This window comes from Parus major, chromosome Z (genome assembly GCF_001522545.3).
Source record: "Parus major isolate Abel chromosome Z, Parus_major1.1, whole genome shotgun sequence".
Lineage (NCBI taxonomy): Eukaryota > Metazoa > Chordata > Aves > Passeriformes > Paridae > Parus > Parus major.
This window is the reverse complement of record NC_031799.1, coordinates 74,105,125-74,124,895: the sequence shown is the minus strand read 5'-3', so window position 1 is coordinate 74,124,895 and position 19,771 is coordinate 74,105,125. Positions and strand designations below refer to the sequence as shown.

The 19,771-nt window shown below is 55.1% G+C and overlaps 3 protein-coding genes across 4 annotated transcripts in view; 2 read left to right on the top strand and 1 right to left on the bottom strand.

The window, feature by feature from the left end:
- The first annotated feature begins 1,920 nt into the window (after nt 1–1,920).
- On the top strand, nt 1,921–7,253 carry GRHPR (glyoxylate and hydroxypyruvate reductase). Of its 2 annotated transcripts, XM_015652090.3 has the most exons (9): nt 1,921–2,078; nt 2,293–2,423; nt 2,504–2,576; nt 2,979–3,095; nt 3,243–3,331; nt 3,958–4,062; nt 4,607–4,742; nt 5,066–5,196; nt 6,998–7,253. In XM_015652090.3, the coding sequence occupies exons 1-9, from the start codon at nt 2,014–2,016 to the stop codon at nt 7,117–7,119; spliced, it is 969 nt and encodes a 322-aa protein (XP_015507576.1). In that variant the 5' UTR covers nt 1,921–2,013; the 3' UTR covers nt 7,120–7,253. The 2 variants fall into 2 exon arrangements, with proteins under 2 accessions (XP_015507576.1, XP_015507577.1); XM_015652091.3 differs by lacking the exon at nt 2,293–2,423 and having other exon boundaries at nt 2,002–2,078; nt 2,504–3,095.
- A 2,412-nt stretch (nt 7,254–9,665) lies between these two features.
- LOC107215882 (zinc finger and BTB domain-containing protein 5) lies at nt 9,666–16,382 on the bottom strand. Its single transcript, XM_033520488.1, has 2 exons — nt 16,266–16,382; nt 9,666–14,572 (listed from the first exon to the last, which is right to left on the bottom strand). The coding sequence occupies exon 2, from the start codon at nt 14,566–14,568 to the stop codon at nt 12,544–12,546; it is 2,025 nt and encodes a 674-aa protein (XP_033376379.1). The 5' UTR covers nt 14,569–14,572; nt 16,266–16,382; the 3' UTR covers nt 9,666–12,543.
- Nucleotides 16,383–16,544: 162 nt separating this feature from the next.
- POLR1E (RNA polymerase I subunit E) overlaps nt 16,545–19,771 on the top strand; it is a 16,747-nt gene continuing 13,520 nt past the window's right edge. The window contains exons 1-2 of the mRNA XM_033520489.1: nt 16,545–16,696; nt 16,791–16,894. Of these exons, the coding sequence (XP_033376380.1) occupies nt 16,630–16,696; nt 16,791–16,894 (171 nt within the window). The 5' untranslated portion in view covers nt 16,545–16,629. The remainder of the gene's footprint in view (nt 16,697–16,790; nt 16,895–19,771) is intronic.

Sequence of the window (19,771 nt, the reverse complement as noted above, 5' to 3'; positions counted from 1 at the left end):
GGGATGGGATGGGATGCCATACAAGGGGCTGCCACACCTCCATGCTCCTGTATCCTCTGGAGAGCAGCCATCTCTCTGGGGTTCCTGGTGTTTCCATTCAGAGAGGGAAGGCTGGCAGTTTCTTCTGCCCCAGCCTGGCACTGGTCATACTCCAGCTGTACCAGAGAGGGTGGCATGTCCTTCCCACTTGGCAGCAAGAGGGGGATGTGGGAGTGTGGAAGTGTGGCAGCCCACACCTGGGTGGCAGAGAGGGGTGGGAGACTAATGGGAGTCCCATCATCCATTCCTCTCCCACTGTTCCAGCTCTTTCTGAAAGGTTTCCAGTTTCCCAAAGGTGGGACAGCCAGCTCTGCCTGCAACAGATCACAGGGTGCAAGCAGAATTAGGCGTTTACGTATGCGTGTGGGGTTTATCCGGAAAACACCGAAATGGGAAAGAAGGGATTGTTTCCAGAGCTGGGTGACCCTGTGACTCAGCTGCCAAGGGCTCCTGAGAGGTGCAGTGCAGGAACACAGCACCACCACCTTCAGAGGGAACAGGGAGGGCTGGGGGACTCCACACTGAACCACAATGAACGACACATCCTTGTTTATGGGTGCTTTTAAGTGATAAAAACACGTTGTGGCCAGAACTGTGCACTTTGTTTTGTAAATAAATCCTCTCTGGGGGTCTCCATCTCTCTGGTGCCACTGACCCAGAGCTTGGAGGTCGCTGAAGTGTCTGAGGGAGAGACTCCACCACATCCACTGGGACCGGGAAGCGGGAATGGGAAAACCCCAGCAGGATGAGGCTGGAGGCATTGCACTGGAGAGCAGAGGTACTCCCGACTCTAATCCAGACTGATCAGGGAGGCAGATAAGGTGTCAGCTCAAATGATACCCAGTTCAGCTGTATAAAACAAACTTTCAAGCAATTATTAAAAAAGAAAAACAATTCTGCTAGCATCATCTGACAGCATGCTGATGGTACACCACGATAAAGGGAAATTCCAGCTGAAGCAGCAGAATGAATCCCACGTGGAGCAATACTCTGGCATCTATACCTCAAACTCCATGCTCCCTCTGCCCACAAATGTGTCATCTTTACCTGTCTGCCTCTGTGCTCCTTCCAAAGGCAGCAGAGCTGTGGAGCTCACAGCTCCCTTGGGCTCCCCTGCCCCGTACCTGCAGCCATAGAACGTGCTCGAATCAGGTCTCCAGACAATTCAAATCTGGGTTAATTAATGAGCAGAGTCGGTTCAGTGCAGTGAGAGGTGGCAGTGGACCCATCCCGAGGCTCTGGGATGCCCCAAAGCTGCCACCAGAAGCTGTGGGGGGAATTCACAGCAGAACAGCTCCCGGCGTTGTGGTGTGTAAGAATGTCCGTACCTGAACACGCAGGTACAGTGTGCACACAGACCTGTGGGTGAGCACCGAGGTGAACACGCCTGTGGATATCGCAGCACCACTGAATCCATTAGGCTGCACAAGAACTCTGACATCACTGACGCCCACCCTGTCCCCAGCCCAGAGCCCTGAGTGCCACATCCAACAATTCCTTGGACACCTCCAGGGATGGGCACTGCAACCCTCCCTGGGCAGTTCCAGGGGCTGAGCTCCCTTTCCATGGGGAAATTCCTGCTGCTGTCCCCCCTGAGCTCCCCTGGCCCAGCCTGAGGCCGTTCCCTCTCCTCCTGTCCCTGTTCCTGGGAGCAGATCCCAAATCCCCCCGGCTGTCCCCTCCTGCCAGGGACTTGTGCAGAGCCACAAGGGCCCCCTGAGCTCCTTTTCCTGTGCGGAAATGTCCACATGTCCGAGCACGGGCGGACACGCGGCTGCGGGGATGTCCGTCCGTCCTGATGGACAGACAGACACGGACACACCTGCGCGCTCGGGGCCGGGGCCGGGGCCTATCCCGTGTCCCGGCTGTTCCGGTCCGTCCCGCGCCGTTCCGGCTGTTCCGGTCTGTTCGGGGCTGATCGCGGCTGCCGGGGCGCTGGCGGGCGCACGGGCGGCACGGACGGCGGCAGCGGCCATGTCGGTGTTCGTGACACGGCGGATCCCGCCCGAGGGGCTGCGGGTGCTGTCCCAGGCCAGCGGGTGAGCGCGGGCGCTGCAGGTCCCGCTGCAGTGACGGTGCCAGCTCGGGTCCCGGTGCCGGTCGCGGTGCGGGTTCTATAGTGCGGGTCCCGGTGCGGGTTCTATAGTGCGGGTCCCGGTGCCGGTCCCGGCGCGGGTCCCGGTGCCGGTGCCGGTCCCGGCGCGGGTCCCGGTGCCGGTGCCGGTGCCGGTTCCAGTGGCGCTGCCGCCGCAGGTACCGGGTGCAGCAGTGGGACTCGGAGGAGCCGGTGCCGCGGGCCGAGCTGCTGGCGGGCGTGGCGGGGACGCGCGGGTTGCTGTGCCTGCTCTCGGACCGCATCGACCGCGAGGTGCTGGACGCGGCCGGTGCGTGCGGGGCCCCCTTGTCCCCCCCGACACCCCCGGGCCCTCGGGACAGGCCCGGCAGCGCCGATCGTGTCTTACAGGGCCCGACCTGAAGGTCATCAGCACTTTGTCCGTGGGCTTCGACCACCTCGCCCTGGACGAGATCAAGAAGCGGTAACGCTGCCCCGCTCCTCTCCTGCTCTGTCCCCCGCCAGCTCTGACACCTCCCGGACCTCTCCCCCGTGCCCTGCACCCCCCTGCGCTGTCCCCCGGTGCTGGAGCCTTCCCCCCACACACCCCACACCCCGCCGGTCCCGGTGGCACCGGGGTTTTCACAGAGTGCGGCGCTGGGTGGGGTCCGCTACCTGCACCCCTCTGCTGCCGGATCATGGCTGGGGTCACCCCACACCCCAGGCCCGGAGAAGCATTTGGGTGCTGGGCCGAGGCAAGGACCAGGTGGGAAAGGGTGTGGCAGGAGGGCCGGGAGCCGAAGGGATGTCCCTGGGTAGGTGGGACCGGCCCAGTGCTGGCAGCCAGCCTGGGGACGCCAGCCCCAGAGCCCCGTCTGGCTGGCAGGGGGATCCGTGTGGGGTACACCCCCGACGTGCTGACCGACGCCACCGCTGAGCTGTCCGTGGCCCTGCTGCTGGCCGCCTGCCGCCGGCTGCCGGAGGCAACAGAGCAGGTGAAGAGGTGAGTGAGCACTGGGGTCAGCGCCAGAGCTGTGCCCCGCGGGCTGGTGACGAGGGGCTGCTGTCTCATGCTGCTCACACCGAGCACCTGGGCTGGGCTCTCAACACCTTTCCATGACTCCTGCTCCTGTCCCGCTCTCTCTGCCAGTGGCGGCTGGACAACGTGGAAGCCCCTGTGGATGTGTGGGTATGGCCTGTCCGACAGCACCGTGGGCATCATCGGGCTGGGCAGGATAGGTAAGTCCGGTTCAGAGATTTCTGCGTCTGCAGCTGTGCCAGGGTGGGTTTGGAGCATCACCTCCAATTTGGGCTACTGGAGGGTGCCCCTGCTGGAAGTGGGAGGGTTGGAGTGAGGTGGTCCTTGCAGTCTTTTCCAATCCAGACTGTTCTGGGACTCTGACTCAGCCAAGGTGGTGCCCTGGAGCTCACCTGTGTAAACCCCCTGAGCACAGCAAGAGGAGCCTCTCCCAGAAGCTGGACTGGCTCAGCAGCTCAGAGCCTCAGGTGTGCCTGTGCTCCCGCCACCTGCAGCCCAGCAGCAATCTGTGCCCGCCCCAGTGCTCAGTTACACAAATGCGGTGGCAAAGTCCACACAGCGCTCGACACCATCCAGCTGTGGACTTTGCCAGCAGGCAGCCATTCCTGTCCTTGCTCCCCAGGGCAGTGTTCCTGGGGGTAGCCACGGGGTCAGTGTCCATGGGCCCCTTTCCACAGCAGAACCCTCCAACCCCACCCTGCAGTCAGGGCTGGGAGCAGCCAGGAAGGAGGGATCCCGCTGCAGCAGCCCTGCAGTGGCTTCAGGTGCTGGTCCCCACAGGTGCTGTGGAGCACAGCAGCCCAACACCTTTCTCCCTCACTCTTAGGACAGGCAGTTGCCCGGCGCCTGAAGCCGTTTGGGGTCAGGAAGTTTCTGTACACTGGCAGTGGCCCAAAACCGGAGAGTGCGGCAGAGTTTGGGGCTGAGTTTGGTAAGGATGGCACCAGGGTGGGGGGGGTGTCAGTCACCAGTCGTGGAGCACCAGGGCTGGGACAGCTGCAGGGGTGTCACTCACAGGGTTTGTCACCTGCAGGGTGGCCAGTGGAGGGAGGGCTGGGGGAGCTGGGGGGCTCCTGGGTGTACCCAGTGCAAGGGGAGGAGTGCCCCATCCCAGACCCCACAGTGGGGGTGGCAGGGAGGACCCTGCCTCCTACGAGCCAGGCAAAGGCTGGGCATGCAGGGGTTCATCAGACCACCAAGAACTCCAGCCTGCAGCTGATCCTGCCACTGCTCCCCTTCCCTGTGTCTGTGCCCTGGTGAATTGCTGTCAGTTTTATTCCCACAAGGAAGTTGGACACAGTGAACAGAGGCAAAATGTGACAGCTGCTCCTAGGAGGAGGGGAGGGTCTTGTGGACTGTCCCCATGGGGCTGAGTGCCCAGGTGACCTGCTGGGAGGACAGGAGGGACTGCTCCTGGAGTTCTGCTGAGGGAAGGTGTTGGCTGCAGTGGGATGTTTCTGTGCTTCTTCCCCCAGTCCCTCTCACGAGGCTGGCCGAGGAGTCAGACTTTGTAGTGGTGACTTGTGCCCTGACACCAGCTACCCAGGGGATGTGCAACAAGGACTTCTTTGGCAGGATGAAGAAGACTTCTGTGTTCGTCAACACAAGCAGGTACTGGCAGCCCAGAGGCGTGCCTGGGAGAGTGGCTGTCGCCCTTCCACGCTGTGAGTGTAGGGGATCTGCTGGGCTGTGAGTGCAGACACACAAACAGCCCTTGTGGCTGCAGCCACTGGCTACGTTTGCCCAAGGCCCCTTGGGATTGAACCAAAGGCAAGATAAAGTGTTCAGGGAGCACCCAGCTCTTCAGCTCACTGCTGGGAGGTTCAGGCACATCCAGAGGGGGTCTGACCTCTGCTTAGGCAGCCCTGGGCAGCCTCTGCCTCTGTGCCCTGGGGGCCAGCAGGCCCCTCAGCAGTGACACCAGCCCCTTGCAGGGGGGCTGTGGTGAACCAGGAGGACCTGTACGAGGCACTGGCCCATGGCCAGATCGCAGCTGCCGGCCTGGACGTGACCACTCCGGAGCCACTGCCCACTGACCACCCCCTGCTGTCCCTCAAGAACTGTGGTGAGTGTCTGGGGTGCTCAGACCCCTCCTGCAGCAGGTGCTGCCTCGGGGGCCCAGAGATGGGTGTGACAGGGACCCCCGGGCCCCACTGCTGGCAGTGGGCACCAGAGCACAGGACAGGCAGGTCAGGTGTACTTAGGTGGGCTACTGTAGAGTGCAGGGAGCTGCTGTGGGGTAAACACTCATCAACACGATGTCAAACAAGTGTGGGGAGCTGTTCTAATTTTCCAGAAAGCCATTGAGATAAACTCAGTTTTAGTACCTTCATGATGGCTCTTCATTCAGTGTGTGAAATTCATGGAGGTTCTGGTATCGGCAGGTGCATGAATGAGAAACCAGCTCAGCCCTGTCCAGCTCAGGTGTTCTGTGGGCTCCTGGGCACAGACTGTGCTAGAAAAGTTTCCCACTGGCTACAAGGAGTGCTGCTGGGCTAGCCAGGCTGCAGCATGTTACCTGGATAGTTCCAGGCATCGGGAAGGTGGGACATTGGGCAGGTCCAGGACTGAGACCTGTGTTCTCTGGAGGAGGATGATGCAGGTGAGGAAGGATGGCTAGGAAGGAGCTTGCTTGGCTGGTTATTGGTGTGTATTCATCGCTCGCTCGCGGTGAGAGACTTCTCCAGGGTCAGGCTGTTCAGGTATAAGCAATTTATTATAAGGGTAAAAGGAGGGGAGACCCGTGTCCACCACCAGCCTCGGCGTCCTCGTGGTCCAGGGGAGGGGAGAGAGCAGGGAGAGCAGGGGAGGTGAGGTTGGAAGGGGGAGGGAGGGAGTAAGAGAAACAGAGGGAAAGAGGGAAAAACCAGAGGGAATGAGCAGGGAGGATGAGAGGGGTAGGAGCAGGGAGAGGGGGCTGAGAGTTAAGAGTGGGGGAGAGGGGGAGAGGGATAAGGGGGAGGGTTTCAGAGGTAAGAGAGAAGAGAGAAGAGCTAAGAGGTAAGAGAGCGAAGTTCTTGTTACAATCCAATATATCTTTTTCTAATATTCTAATTCTTAGTAACCAATCACCATGAGACACACCCACTAGAGAATTTACATCCAGCCTATGAGCTTCCCTATATTAACATACAGTGTTGCATTTTATACTCTACAGAGCTTTACAAGTTCTTTCCTTGCTTCTTTACTTTTGGACTCTTCTTATCAGCAGAAGGACATTGTTTCATCAACAGGGATTCTCCTCTAGCTGGCTAGACTATTGTTCTTTGGTTAACCAGTACTCAGTATCCTATAACTCAAAGCAGGCTTTCATTTCTACTTTGATTCTAGCCTTCATATTTTCACAAACTAGTGCCAAACAATCACATTCATAAGGTTTCCCTGTTTCACCTTCCCCAACAGCTGGTGTCTCACAGGATGTCCTCCCTGCAGGGGGATGGGGTTTCTGGAGTAGGAAAAGTATGTTCCACAAAGAAACCATAGGGACATCCATGAAAATTTGGAACAGCCCATGACTGTCTGTTTCCGAAATACAAACCTGTACCTGTTGTTTTAGCTTTTTGCTAAAGCTCATTTTTTGTTCGTTTGCACTGTTTCACAAAGTAGGCAGTGTGAGGAGTGGTAAGAGCAGAGCCTTTCTGGAAATATTTGCAGGACTTGGAGATTTGAGAGCTCTGAAACCAGACCAGTCAGGATGTAATTCATACATGTGTATTTATTGAATACATTACTTATACCAGTAATCCTACACATTTATTAACACACAAATAACATCTCTGTGGACACTGTACCTCTGACAGCCCTGAAAGGGGCGGCTGGGGGCGTGTGAAGGTGAGAGGTGAGCAGTGTCCCTCCTGTCCCTGCAGTGATCCTGCCGCACATCGGGAGCGCCACGTACGCCACCAGGAGCACCATGGCAGTGCTGGCAGCCAACAACCTGCTGGCTGGGCTGCGAGGGGAGCCCATGCCCCACGAGCTGAAGCTGTGATGGCCAGGCCCTGCTCGAGCTGAAGCTGTGGTGGCCAGGCCCTGCTCCAGCAGTCGTGGGACGGACGCGGTGCCGAGGCCAGCCTGTGTCCCCTCCCCTGCAGTGGCCAGGAGCCATTAAAGAGAAGCAGCCAATGTGTTGTGCTCGTGTCATTTGAGAACAGGCCCAGTGCTGGAGCGTGCTGTGGGTGCCAGCAGGCCATGGGAAGGGGTTGGCCCTGGACTGGAGAATGTTTCCCAAGCTGGAACTGCCATAAGGGAGCTGCTGCAGCAGCATCCATCCTCAAAACCGGGCTCCTGGTCACAGGGAGAGGCCAGGAGTGCCTTAGCTGGGCTTGTAGCCAGGAGGGGAGGAGAGGTAGCAGCTTTGTCCATGCAGGCTGCTGCTGGCACAGGAGCTGCTGCCAGCCCACACATCAAGTGGTGCTATGTAATCAGTGGCACCGCACGATCCTCTGCCTGAGGGGTGTAAAGAGAAGCACAGAACAGGCTTTTGCAGCTCCCCAGGAACCTCCAGCTCTGCCTTTTGTATCCATAACCAATTCCAGGCACAGCTCCAAAGCGGATGGCAACCTGGAATTCACTGGAAAGTTCTGCTACCCCTTTGTGGGTTCTGGCTGCAGCTCCCCTCGTGTTTCTCAGACATGCAGTGACATTTGTTGGTGAACAGGAGAGTCTGAATGGGGCCTGAGCCTCCAGCTGCCAGGAGAGGCCTGATGGGCACGTCTCAAGGGCTTTGGGGATTCATGTGTCCTGCAGCCACTGTCCCAGTTCCATAAATTGGGGGCTGGAACATGGAGCACACCTCTCCATGCCACCAATCACAGAATCATGGAAAGGTTGGGTTGGAAGGGACCTTATGGATCATCTCATCCCACCCCACCTACCAGGGGCAGGAGACCTTCCACTGTCCCAGACTGGTCCAAGCCCTGTCCAGCCTGGCTTTGGACACTTCCAGGGCATGGGCAGCCACAGGTGTGATGAGCCCAGCGTCCAGGTGGCCCATCCTGCAGGACGGGGGTGGATCAGCCCCAGGGTGTGCGCTGACCTTGCCACTGCCCCTCCCTGCCCATCACCACTGACATGTGGCAGACAGGGCAGCCCTGTCACAGCCCAGCCACAGCCACCAGCCACCCCACAGGTGTCCCCACAGGTGTCCCCACAGCAGGATGGGGAGGTCACTCTCACCAGTGTTAAACCAGTGTCCCTCCAGCTCCAAGTGCTCCCAGTCCTCGTGCCAGGGAACACTGCACACCCGGACTCGGGTTCCTTTTCAGCAGTGGCTCTCCATCAGCCATCCTCCTCCTGTTCCTCCCAGTCCATCACAGCACTCCCTGGTGTCCAGGCCCGCAGAGGACACAGGAGCCCTTTTGGCACGCCCAGGTTGAGCAGCGGTGCTGGTGGCTGACCCGTCCCGCTGAGATGGATTTGTGCAGGTTTTCCCACTGCTTTCCCCCAGGACAAGCCCCACTGCCCCACAGCCAGCTGTGCCTTCACCCTGTGCCTTCACCCTGCAGGGGACAGATGGAACCAGCACTTTTTGGGGACAGCAGCACAAGGGGAGGAGTGAGGAATTGCAATGAGCAGGAGGGAAGTGTCGGGTGCGCAGCTGGCAGCAGCAAAATCCCGCTGTGGGGAGGGAGCCAGAGCACGGCACAAAGCCTGTAACTGGAGCTAAAGCTCAGCCAGCACACTCTGTGCCTCTTCCTGCCCCACAGCAAACATCCCTTGTGCCAAACTCTGCTGGCCTTTCTTGGATGCTCAACAAAGCACTCTCTGATAGCAGTCATGGCTGTTGGGGGTTGCCCTGCATCAGGGCTGGGAGGGATTCTGACACATTTTTCAGTAAGTTTTGATTCATGAGCACGGCTGATTGCCTTGTGCTGGCCTGTCAGTAGTTCCAGAGGTTTGTAACCTGGAGCGAGCAGGAAATGCTTGTGGCCATGGTGGTGGGGAGGAAGGGAGTGTGCTCTGGGCATCCCAGCTGTCTGGGGAGTTTCCAAACGACGCAGTGGAAATCAGGATTGGCTTTGCTGTGAAAACCCAGGGCACGAGTCCAGTGCGGGAGCTCACTGGTCTCCGAGATTCCTGAGTGCTGACACTGAAGATTCTGCTGCTGGTGGAGCTGCTGAAGGACGGTGACCGAGTACCCCAGAGGTTCCTGTGCTCCCTGATGATGGCAGGGAATGACCTGGTGTCTGAGCAGGTGTGTCAGATTGCCCAGGTGCCGTAACAAACAAACAGGAGCTGGTAAATCAGCTGCTACAGGGACTGGGGCCCTGGGCTCAGGTGTCCATATCGTAACTCCTTTGAGACAAGCACCTCCTGCACCTGTGACATCCTCCCAGGAGGAATTCAAGAGCAGCAGTGACCACGGATCATGAATTTTACAGCTGCTCTGCAGATACTGCTTCATTTAAGTTCTTACAAAAAACTGGGACAAAATTATTACCAAGGTCAGGTTCATACCATCCCTTTTGCAGTCACGATTTTTTTCTGGACAGGCTGGTGTGGAGAGCACCAAACCAGTGAAGGCAGTCAGACACAGCAACACAAAAACGTAGGGTTTATTTCCAGGTGTTTTAGAACAGACACCCCGACACCTCCATGCGAGATCCCGCTTGCACAGTTCAATTCTGAGCACAGTTCAGTGGCATAAGCTCTCCAGGCTGTGGGGTGAGACACCTGCACTGCAGCAGGCAGCTCAGGCCCCAGGTGTTTATTTATGCTATTCCCAGGAATTTATTGCTTCGTTCAGGAAGACTCAGAAAGCCATGAAGCAGCTGCAGGCTCCAGGCCTGCAACTGCCCCTCTGCACAGCAACTGACAATGGCATTTAAAGCTGCTGCTTCCAAAAATGCTCCAAACTCTTTCTGAAAGAAAGAATACAGAAGTCCTCCTGCACTGACATTCCACATAAAAATTTTTATAAGAACAGTTCAAAAGTCCAGTTAAGTGTTCATCTTCTCATTAGTTCCTAATTAGTCTCCTTGCACAAAGAGATGCTTTATTCCCAAACACTGTAAAATTCAACAGATTTGGACATGCTAAAGGAAACTGAAAAAAAAAAAAACAAGCCTTGTTTTTAAAAAGCAAAACACTAGAAATGCAATGAAGACAAAACAGAGTGTTACTTAATAAAGCAACACAAGAAAATATTAAAGTACAAAATATTGCATTTTATTGATATTTGGGAGAGTGTTTATGCAGCTCAATGCTGTTAGTCCCCAACACTGAAATTATTTAAAACAAAACACAGCATATCCCACTGCTTTTAAAAAAATGTGTTATTGTAATGCTTAAAAGAAAAAATGAGGAGCCAGACATATGACCATTAAGTAAACCCTGTAACAAAATGTGAACATTTTCAAGGAATTAATCCAACCATCTCCTGGGTTTCTGCATTCCTCAGATGGCCAAGGTGCAAACAACACGCTGCTAGGGCAGGTGCAGGAACTCCTCTGTCTCACCTGAGCAGGACACACTCAGCCCTGAGCCAGCCCCTGCTCGGCTGAGCAGCATTTATCATCAGCACAAGCGCTCTCAAAGTTTATTTTAAAACCTAAGAACACTGAGCACCAGTTCGTGTGCACCTCTGACAAGGAAGAAAGGAGATTGCAGGCAGTGTTAGGTTATGGTGGCACCAAAGAAGAGGAAATTAAAAGGAGATTTACATGACTCACATGGAGAATGACAAATTTCTGCTGCATGTCTACAGTGCCAGTTTTTAAAATTAAATTTACATTAGCTTTTTTTAAATGTATGGGGAAAAGTACTTTGATGACACTATCCTAGATGGATGTGACAAGGACATTTTACAGAACAGAAGCCAGCAGTGCCCTGGCAGCCAGGAGGGCCAAGCATGTGCTGAGGGTATCACTAGCCAGGTGAGGGAGGGGATTGTCCTGCTCTGCTCTGCTCTGCCCTGGGGCAGCCTCACCTCAAGTGCTGCAGGCAATTTTGAGCACCATCATATGAAAGACATTAAGCTGTTAGAGAATGTCCAAAGGAGGACATGAGGTTGGTCTGGAGAAGCATTACAAGGAGCGGCTGAGAGCACTTGGTTTGCTCAGCCTGGAGGAGACTGAGGCCAGACCTCAGTGGTATCTTCAACATCCTCCTGAGGGGCAGCAGAAGGGCAGGTACAGATCTCTTCACTCTCGTGACCAGTGACAGGCCTTGAGAAAACGGCTGAGGCTGAGTCAGGGGAGGTTTAGGTTGGCTATCAGGAAAGGTTTTTCATCCCAAGGGTGGTCTGGCACTGAACAACCGCCCCAGGGACAGGGTCACAACCCCAAGGCTGCATGACGCAAACAAGTGTTTGCACATTGCCCTCAGGCACAAGATGGGATTGTTGTGGTATCCTCTGCAAGGCCAGGGGCTGGACACAATGGTCCTGAGAGGTCCCTTCCAACTCAGCACATTCCGTGATTCTGTGCAATATGGCAAAAGAGGATTGCTCTGACCTAGGAGCGATTGCATCCAAGGACAGATCCACAGCTGCAAAGTCACTAAGTGTGCAGGGCAGGAAATTAAAGCCTGGAGACAAGAGAAAAAGACAACGTGCTTACGCCACAACGGGGACCAGATGGACTGTGGGCATCTGGGAACAGCAAGATACTGCCTTACGTGGCAAAAAAAGCCATCACAAATTCCCTCTCCTTCAAAACAACAGACAAAGACAAGCTCTGTTCAAACTTCTGCGTATATAGAATTGTAACATAGGAGATACAAACTGGTTAAAATACTGCTAGGAATAGCACAAACAAGAGACAATACTTCACTTATCACTTAATACTCGTTTCTACAGAAAAAAAAAAACCAGCCAAACATCCAAATCTTGCTGTCTTAGAGTTATATGTACACCTGGCAGTCCGAAAGTTACTTGTCTGGGATTTAATTTAAGCACCTTGATTACACAGTGTCCTTTACTACAAAACAGCCAAACATACATTCATAATCCTAGAACTATTGTCATAAGTAGCGTATTTTAAAGCATTATGTCAGACAGGTGCAGCCTAAGCTTTTTTCTCTTTTAAAGGTAAGGAGTCTGCAGCACTGTCCTCACATAATGCAGCAATTCAGGTTACAGTAATCATTTAAATGCTTCCACTGTTACAAAATGCTCTAGAGAGAAAAAAAAAAAAACCAAAAAGAATCGCGCACGTCAGTTTCTTGTTCTCAAACCGTGCTATATCAGGAGACCCCCGTGCTGTCACCCCTCTGCCCTGCAAAGGGGCTGCTTCGCCGAGGGGGTCACATCCCCATCCCCGCCGCGCGGCTCCCGGCGGCGACACCCGCGAGGTAGGTACCGGATATCCCCAATGGCAGAGCCAAGACTGTGTGTGGCACCGCGGCACGCCGGTGTCCGCCCGCCGGAGCATCCCCGCCCGCAGCGAGGCTCCTCCGGGCCCGGGGCAGCAGGTTACAGCAAGCTGCTGGGCAGGTTGCTGCTCTGCCACCTAAGGCAGGTGGTCTTAGAGTGTTTGTAGAGGTGGCTGGACTGGCTGAAGCGCTTGCCACACTTGAGGCAGGCGTAGGGCTTCTCCCCCGTGTGCACACGGATGTGCTTCTTGCAGTCCGTGAGCGTCAGGAAGGTCTTGCAGCAGATCTTGCAGGCGTACTTGCGCGCGCCCTCCACCACCAGCACGTTGTGCTCCGACAGAGCCTTCTTGCACTTGGACAGGACGTCGGCGGACGCCCGCGTCAGCTGCGGCGGGCCCGGCTGCGACAGGTGCCCGCTCTCGAAGGAAGCGCTCCCGTTCATCATCAGCTGGGACCCCGAGGAGCTCTCCTGCAGCTGCGAGCCCCGCACAGAGGTCACCACGGGCATCTTGGGGGCAATGCGGCGGTAGCCAGGAAAGCCACCAGCTCCACCTCTCACTGAGCCCATCATGGCCCGGGACAGCGAGTGCAAGCCCAGGCCTGAGCGTGGGAAATCCATGCCGAACTGCTCCGCTGCTCGGTACCCAGAGGTCTGCACGCACGGCAGACCCATCACATCCTGCATGGGCCTCACGAAGTGGGAGTCTGCGGGCTCACTGAACGGGTTCTCGACGTGTGAGACGGCAGCAGATGAGTGGCTACCGGTGGGCCCTGACTCCGGGCTCATCAGATAAGGGGCGTCACTGTCCATCCTGCAGTCACTGGTGGTGTTGGGAATGTTGTCGTCGTTGTTTTGGCTGGCACCAAAGCCACCTCCCCTACTTTTATTTAAAAAATTTGAAATGCTGAAAGAAGACTTGTGCTCCAGGTTGTTGGACACCTCCATAATGTGGATGTCTCCCACCCTGTCAGTGCTGGACTGAGGGTCCGAGAAGCTGCGGTCACTGCTCTCGGGACTCAGCTCTATCTTCTCTGCGCTCACCACTCCTCCTTCCACCTCCACAGACTCGCTGCCCTCTGCCTGGGAGGTGACATCACTCACCTCATCCTGAGGCTCTGGGGAGCTCAGGGGCTCAGACTTCACCACCACCCTCATGTGCTCCTTCTCATTCAGGCTCACCTCTGGATTTTCACACGGGAAGTTGCTCTTCTCAGCAGCAGCCTCCTGGTCGAAGCTGGTTTCCACTTGCGTGGCCTGGGATGCCATGGACATCTGGGAGATGTTTCCCCCGCCATTGTCAGACTGGCTGGGCACTTGGGCATCCTCCTGAGCACCAAAAGACTGGTCGAACATGATCGTGTTGTCCTCCTGGTTATCAGCAACCGTGTCGGCCTTGGAGTTGTCCACAATTTTCAGCGAGTCTGGAGAGAAGAAATCCTCACGTGAGTGGACGACGGGCTGCCCGCTCTCTGCGGCCACGTCGGACACGGGCTCGTCCAAGGCGGGCCGGATGCGCTGGCGGGCGCGCTCCTCGGAGGACTGCTTGCGCTTGTGCAGGCGCCGGATGGGGAAGGCGGCGCGCTGCTCCAGCCCGCCCCGCAGCGCCGGGCCCATGGCGCCGGGCGGCTCCTCGGCGCCCTGCGCGGAGCCCAGCGCCGAGCTGACGATGCTGAGCCCCAGCTGCTGCAGCATGAAGGAGCGCTGCAGCCGCGCGCTCTGCTCCTGCGCACGCTCGCTCGGCGGCGACAGCGGCAGCGTCCGCGTCGTCAGGTAGTGCTTGCAGGCCTTCACCACGGAGTTGAGGTGCAGGTGGGACGCGGCCAGCAGCACGTCCATCACGTTGCTCTCCCCCAGCATGAGCGTGGACGTGTACATCATGTCGATGAGCGCGGCGAAGGCCTCGGCCGTCACCACCTCGCTGTCCAACTGGATCATGTTCATGGTCTGGTCGCCCTCGGCCACGGTGAAGAGCGCGCGGAAGTGCGTGCTGCAGGCGGCCAGCACGGAGCGGTGCGCCTTGAAATGCCTGTTCCCCACCACGATGACGCAGTCACACAGCTGCCCATGGAGCCTCTGGTAGTTGAGCTGCTGGAAGACTTGTTCAAAGTGCCCTGGGAAATCCATGATCCTGCAAAACAGCAGAGACTGCTACATTATGGGCCACCAAGTTGATCATTGGGATAGAGCAGCTCTGCGGTGAGGAAAGGGGAAGGGAGTTGGGATTGTTCAGCCTGGAGACGAGAAGGCTGCAGGGTGACATAACTGTGGCCTTCCAGTTCTGAAGGGGGCTACAGTGGAGGTGGTACAAGACCATTTACAAGCGTCTGCAGTGAAGGAGAAAGGGGAGCGGGCTCAAATCGAAAGACGGTAGCATTGGATGGGATTCCTCCCTGTGAGGGTGGGCAGGCCCTGGCACAGGGTGCCCAGAGCAGCTGGGGCTGCCCCTGGATCCCTGGCAGTGCCCAAGGCCAGGCTGGACATTGGGGCTGGCAGCTCCTGGGACACTGGGAGCTGGCCCTGCCATGGCTGGGAGTGGAACACGACAAGGTGCCCTTCCAACCCAAAGTGCTGTGTGATTCTATAGCTGAAGTCCTGTTCGGGCTGCAGTGAACCTGGCTGAAAGGTGACAGATGAAAGAGAAACAAAGAGTGAGTGGTCTGACTTCACCACCACCACATGGGCACAGGATCAAAGCCAGCAGTCTGGAGAACAAGGAAAAGCAGTGAAAATCCAGGTTCTGCCACAGAGCTGACCTCAGCACCACCCATGTCACAGGCAGCTGTGCTGGAAACTGGAAATAGCATGGGTCACCTCACACCCGCAAGTAAAACATTTAATCCTGATCTGTAAAGAATTCTGATTACAATATTAACCTGCTGCCCCCTCTGATGCACTGCTCACACAACCAGATAACCCTCCACAAACACTGGGGCTGCTGGCAAAACACTGTACTGCTCAGCAAGACAAGTAGGCAAGAGTCAGGGGTGGCTTCTCCCTAAAATTTTATTAAGAGAACATGGGTCATATCTTATTAGATTAATTTCAAGACTACATAGGTGACTCTGAGCAATATCTCGACTCTTCCTCATGAAAAAGCAGCAAAGTGTGAGATTTGATGAGCAGAAAGGCTTCACATCCAGGGCACACACACAGAAGTTTCTGTGCTCACGTTTATTTTCCAACAGCAATGCGACAGCATCAATGGACACGAGACCATAAAACAGCAAAAAATAAAAGGTCACATGGCCAGAATCATACTTTACAGGAGGGATCAAATGTAAGTGTGCTGATTCAGAAAATCCATCCTCAAACATGGACGTGTTTTCTGCTTTTTCCTTCTTGACCATCACTGTCTTTGCTGGCCAGCACAGGATCATCGCCCTGCACAGGATATTCCTAGAATCCCACCGTGTGTCCTCGGATGAAGTCAGAATTGGGAGATACTCAGCAGCTACAACGGGGATATGAATGCTGAATATTCAGCACGAGAAAAATTAACTAATTTAAAGCCTGTGAAAACTCCGGAACACGAACTGGCTGCGGGATAACTAGGGGTCTCCTGCTGAAAGCTGCTCTTCCCAAGACAGCGCCTTTTCTTCCCCTTTTTTTTTCCTTTACGCATCACCTGGAACACCCAAGATTTGTGCCACTCCCAGAGAAGCATCTGCATTTCAGCGCTGCATCAGCACCGGCGCGGACACACCCGGAGACTCCGTTTTGGGCCGCACACGGGACATAAAGGGGAGTCCAAGAGCCCCGGTGCCGCCCCGGCGCTGGGGGCCACTGGTCTCCGCCTCACCACCGCCCCCCGCGCTGCTCACCTGCGGTGTCCGTGCTGGAAGGGCCGTGTGAGGCTCAGAACGGGGACTGAGATCAGGATCGGGATTGGGATCGGGATTGGGATCGGCCCCGGCCCCGCTCCCGCCGCTCCGGCCCCGCCCGCCCCGCCCCGCCGCGCCGACCGAGTGCGTCACTTCCGGTCGCTGTCGGCGCGGGCCCTGCTGACAGCCAATCGGCGACCTCGTTACTTATAGGCGGTAGCAGAGTCTCTCCTCGCCCAATCGGGGCTGAGTTTATTGCCACGAAGGGAGGCAGCGGCGGAAGAGGCGGAGGAACAGGAGGGGCGCGACTCGGTCCCTCATCGGAACGCGCGTCCTGACCGCAGCCCCTCACTCAGCCCCCGCCATGGCCGCGGCCACCGCCACCTGGCGCTACCGCGGGGACCCCGAGGCGGAGCGGCCAGCGGCGCTCGGTGAGCGGGTCTGGGCCGGGGGCGTGGAGCGGGTCACGGGTCCCGCTCGGGGATCGCGGCCGGCCCCGGATCTCATGGGCTTCCTCTCCTGCAGTGCGGTTCGCCAACGGGAAGCTGCGGCGCCCCGACTCCCTGCGCTTCACCATGTACCGGAACCGGGACACGACGCATCCGCGGAAGAAGCACCGCAGGATCCTGGTAAGGGCCCGCCCTGGGCGGCGGGGGCGGCCTCGGGCCGGCGGGACAGCAGCAGCATCGGGATATTATGGTAGTAATGTACAATGAGATAATAGCCAGATAATGGCCACAATTAGATAAAAGTTACAGATGTTGTTAATTAGCCCCACGAGCTGCCGGGCCCGTGAGAGACCACGGCGGGGCCGCAGCCCAGGGAATTCCCACCTGGAATCCCCAGCGAGCAGTTCCTGCTGCGGGCTGCGGAGGGGTTTGACCCTGCTTTGCCCTCAGGGCTGTGGCCTCAGCAGCTCGCTTCGGGGTGAGAAACTCCTCCCTGTGAGGGTGGGCAGGCCCTGGCACAGGGTGCCCAGAGCAGCTGGGGCTGCCCCTGGATCCCTGGCAGTGCCCAAGGCCAGGCTGGACATTGGGGCTGGCAGCTCCTGGGACACTGGGAGCTGGCCCTGCCGTGCATGGGCTGGGAATGGGTGATTTTAAGGTCTTGCACGACCCAGACTGGTCTGGGATTCTGTGAAAATCTGTGCCTGGAGCTTTGCAACAGATTTTTTTCTTTAAACAATCAAAGTTTAGCCCAGCATCTTCCCCAGGGATATGTTCCAAGTGCCAGGGTGTCTCTGGGATCCAGAGCAACCCAAGGAGGCTCTGGCACTGACATGGCTAATGGACACTGCAGAGTGGAGCTGGCAGAACAGGGACAAGCTGAACCACCTGGGAGCTGCTTCCCAACTAGTCGAGTGCATTTGATAATGAAATCCACTGTGTTCTGTTCACACTGCTAAATCCTCACCAAAGTTATCTTTGTTTGGCTAAGTTACATCATAAGGGGATCTCTCAGTGAAGAGGGAACTGAGGCTGCAGTCAGAAGGTGCTTTCTGATGCGGCTGTTAATCTTTACAGCTGCTGCACTCAATAAATAAATGACTTTTCAGCCCAAATTGTTGGGGAAATTCACTGCAGCAGAGCGGTAAACCAGCACATTGGCTTAATGCATTGAAAATATGTTTAGGTGGCTGGGACACTCTTGGTAGTGCTTGATGAGTTCGGTGGGAGAAATGCAGCACTCAAAATGAATGACCAGCAAGTCTCATTTATTGGTAACTCTAAAACCACTTATATAGCATCAATAATTAGGCTCATACATAGTGCAAAAGCAAGCTCATTATTGGATATTTCATTTAAGGTCAACTCCACCTAATTCCACATTCCTGTGATCGCTCATCTATGCTGAATTCACATTCTTCTGATCACAGTGTCCTGTTCTCAATTATCCATTATCACCAAGGTCTTCCTGACCCTGCAACATCTCACACCAACTGCAGTCTATTGTTGTTTAATTCTTTCTCAGCTAACTGCTGCATGGGAACATGACCTCTGCTAGCTAGCCATTCCTCTATAATTACCCTGTTTTCTTTTTTTACTAACAAAACTGCAGAAGTAGCCTTCTTTACCATGTTCTGCAAGCATTGCAGCAACCAAGGAACAAACAATAGCATAATCACAATGATCAACAATAATTGCCATTTGTGCCAAATTTTTTAACCATCCTGTGAGACCTAGGGATTGAAACCATTCCTCTAAAGGATTTGTTTCCATGGTTAATTTTTTCATATTGTTCTGTAGTTGTTGAAGACGAGCATGAATAGACACTGAATGGTCAGAAAGATTCATGCAACACATCCCATCAAAGTCTTCACAGCCATGGCCCTGTGCTAATAACAAAAAATCAGTAGCAGCTCTATTCTGCAATACAGCATGTCTAACACTGTTCATGTCCAAAAGCAAATCAGACAAAACCTTTGATGTAATGTTAAACTGTTTTCCTGTCCAACATGCCAGCCTTTGTAACTGTGTTAAGGCTTGGGCACTAGATACTCCGGGTGCAAAAATAGATGACACAATCACTGTAGGACGTTCCCAAAGTTCAACCTGATCTTTGCATTCTGGTCCCAATTGAAACACACTTCTCTTTGTTCGTAACCTGGTTCTATTGGCTCTTAATAGTTGCTGTATAGTGGGTGCAAACAATGTCAATTTCCCAAAATAACAAAGACCTCCATAAATGTTTGCTGGCAGTCCTTGCCATGCACGATCTCCACAAATTAGAAAAATACCAGGTGGTAATTGTAGAGGTGTAGTGCTAGAATTTACTTTGTGAGACCAATTGCCACAGTATGTATTGTTATATATTTGCAAATATAACAAACTTTGTGAAGAAATATTTGTACCATTTGGCCCATGAGACCTTTTTGCATGATTGTTCCCAGCCCAATTGACAAAAGTTAATTGCTGGGGGCTGAACCTAACAGTCTTAACTCTTGTGGTTCTGACCTGGTACCATTTAAACCCGTAGCAATGTACCAATTCTGAGCACCAATGGGATTTGCTGGAATTAAACCTGTGTCACAGATATTGATCATGAATTTACCTGATGGAATTTCACATAATGTTTTGTTTGCTTCCTTGGGTGTTTTCCAATTCTTTGTCCAGTTTTTAAACATTGTGGCATTGAGTGAATCATCTAAAGGTGCGCCCACTAAACAAGTTCAAAAAGGATCTGAAGGGGTAGCCACTGAAAGGCAAAAATTACCCTGTCCAGTCTGATTAGACCACGTTACCCACATATTTTGTCTCTCATCAATGTCATTCAAGAACCCCTCATTTCCCTTTATCATGGTAAACCACAACAACAATGTGATCAGAGGTAGTCCCTTAAGGACTCTAAAAGGATTGCGGCAGTTCAGCCAGCATCTTGGCTGGATCCCATGTGAGATCTTGCTTCCCTTTTCTTTTACCCCTCTGCCTCGCCCGTCGATTCGGTTGCTTCGAACCACGGGGTGTTCCATCTTCTCGGCAGCAGGGATAACTTTCAGGGAAAGATCC

Coding starts and splice junctions, on each gene's coding strand:
- GRHPR (XM_015652090.3), top strand. CDS start 2,014: ATGTCGGTGTTCGTGACACGGCGGATCCCGCCCGAGGGGCTGCGGGTG. Junction 2,424..2,503: donor CGAGGTGCTGGACGCGGCCG/GTGCGTGCGGGG, acceptor CGTGTCTTACAG/GGCCCGACCTGAAGGTCATC. Junction 3,096..3,242: donor GCAACAGAGCAGGTGAAGAG/GTGAGTGAGCAC, acceptor TCTCTCTGCCAG/TGGCGGCTGGACAACGTGGA.
- LOC107215882 (XM_033520488.1), bottom strand. CDS start 14,568: ATGGATTTCCCAGGGCACTTTGAACAAGTCTTCCAGCAGCTCAACTAC.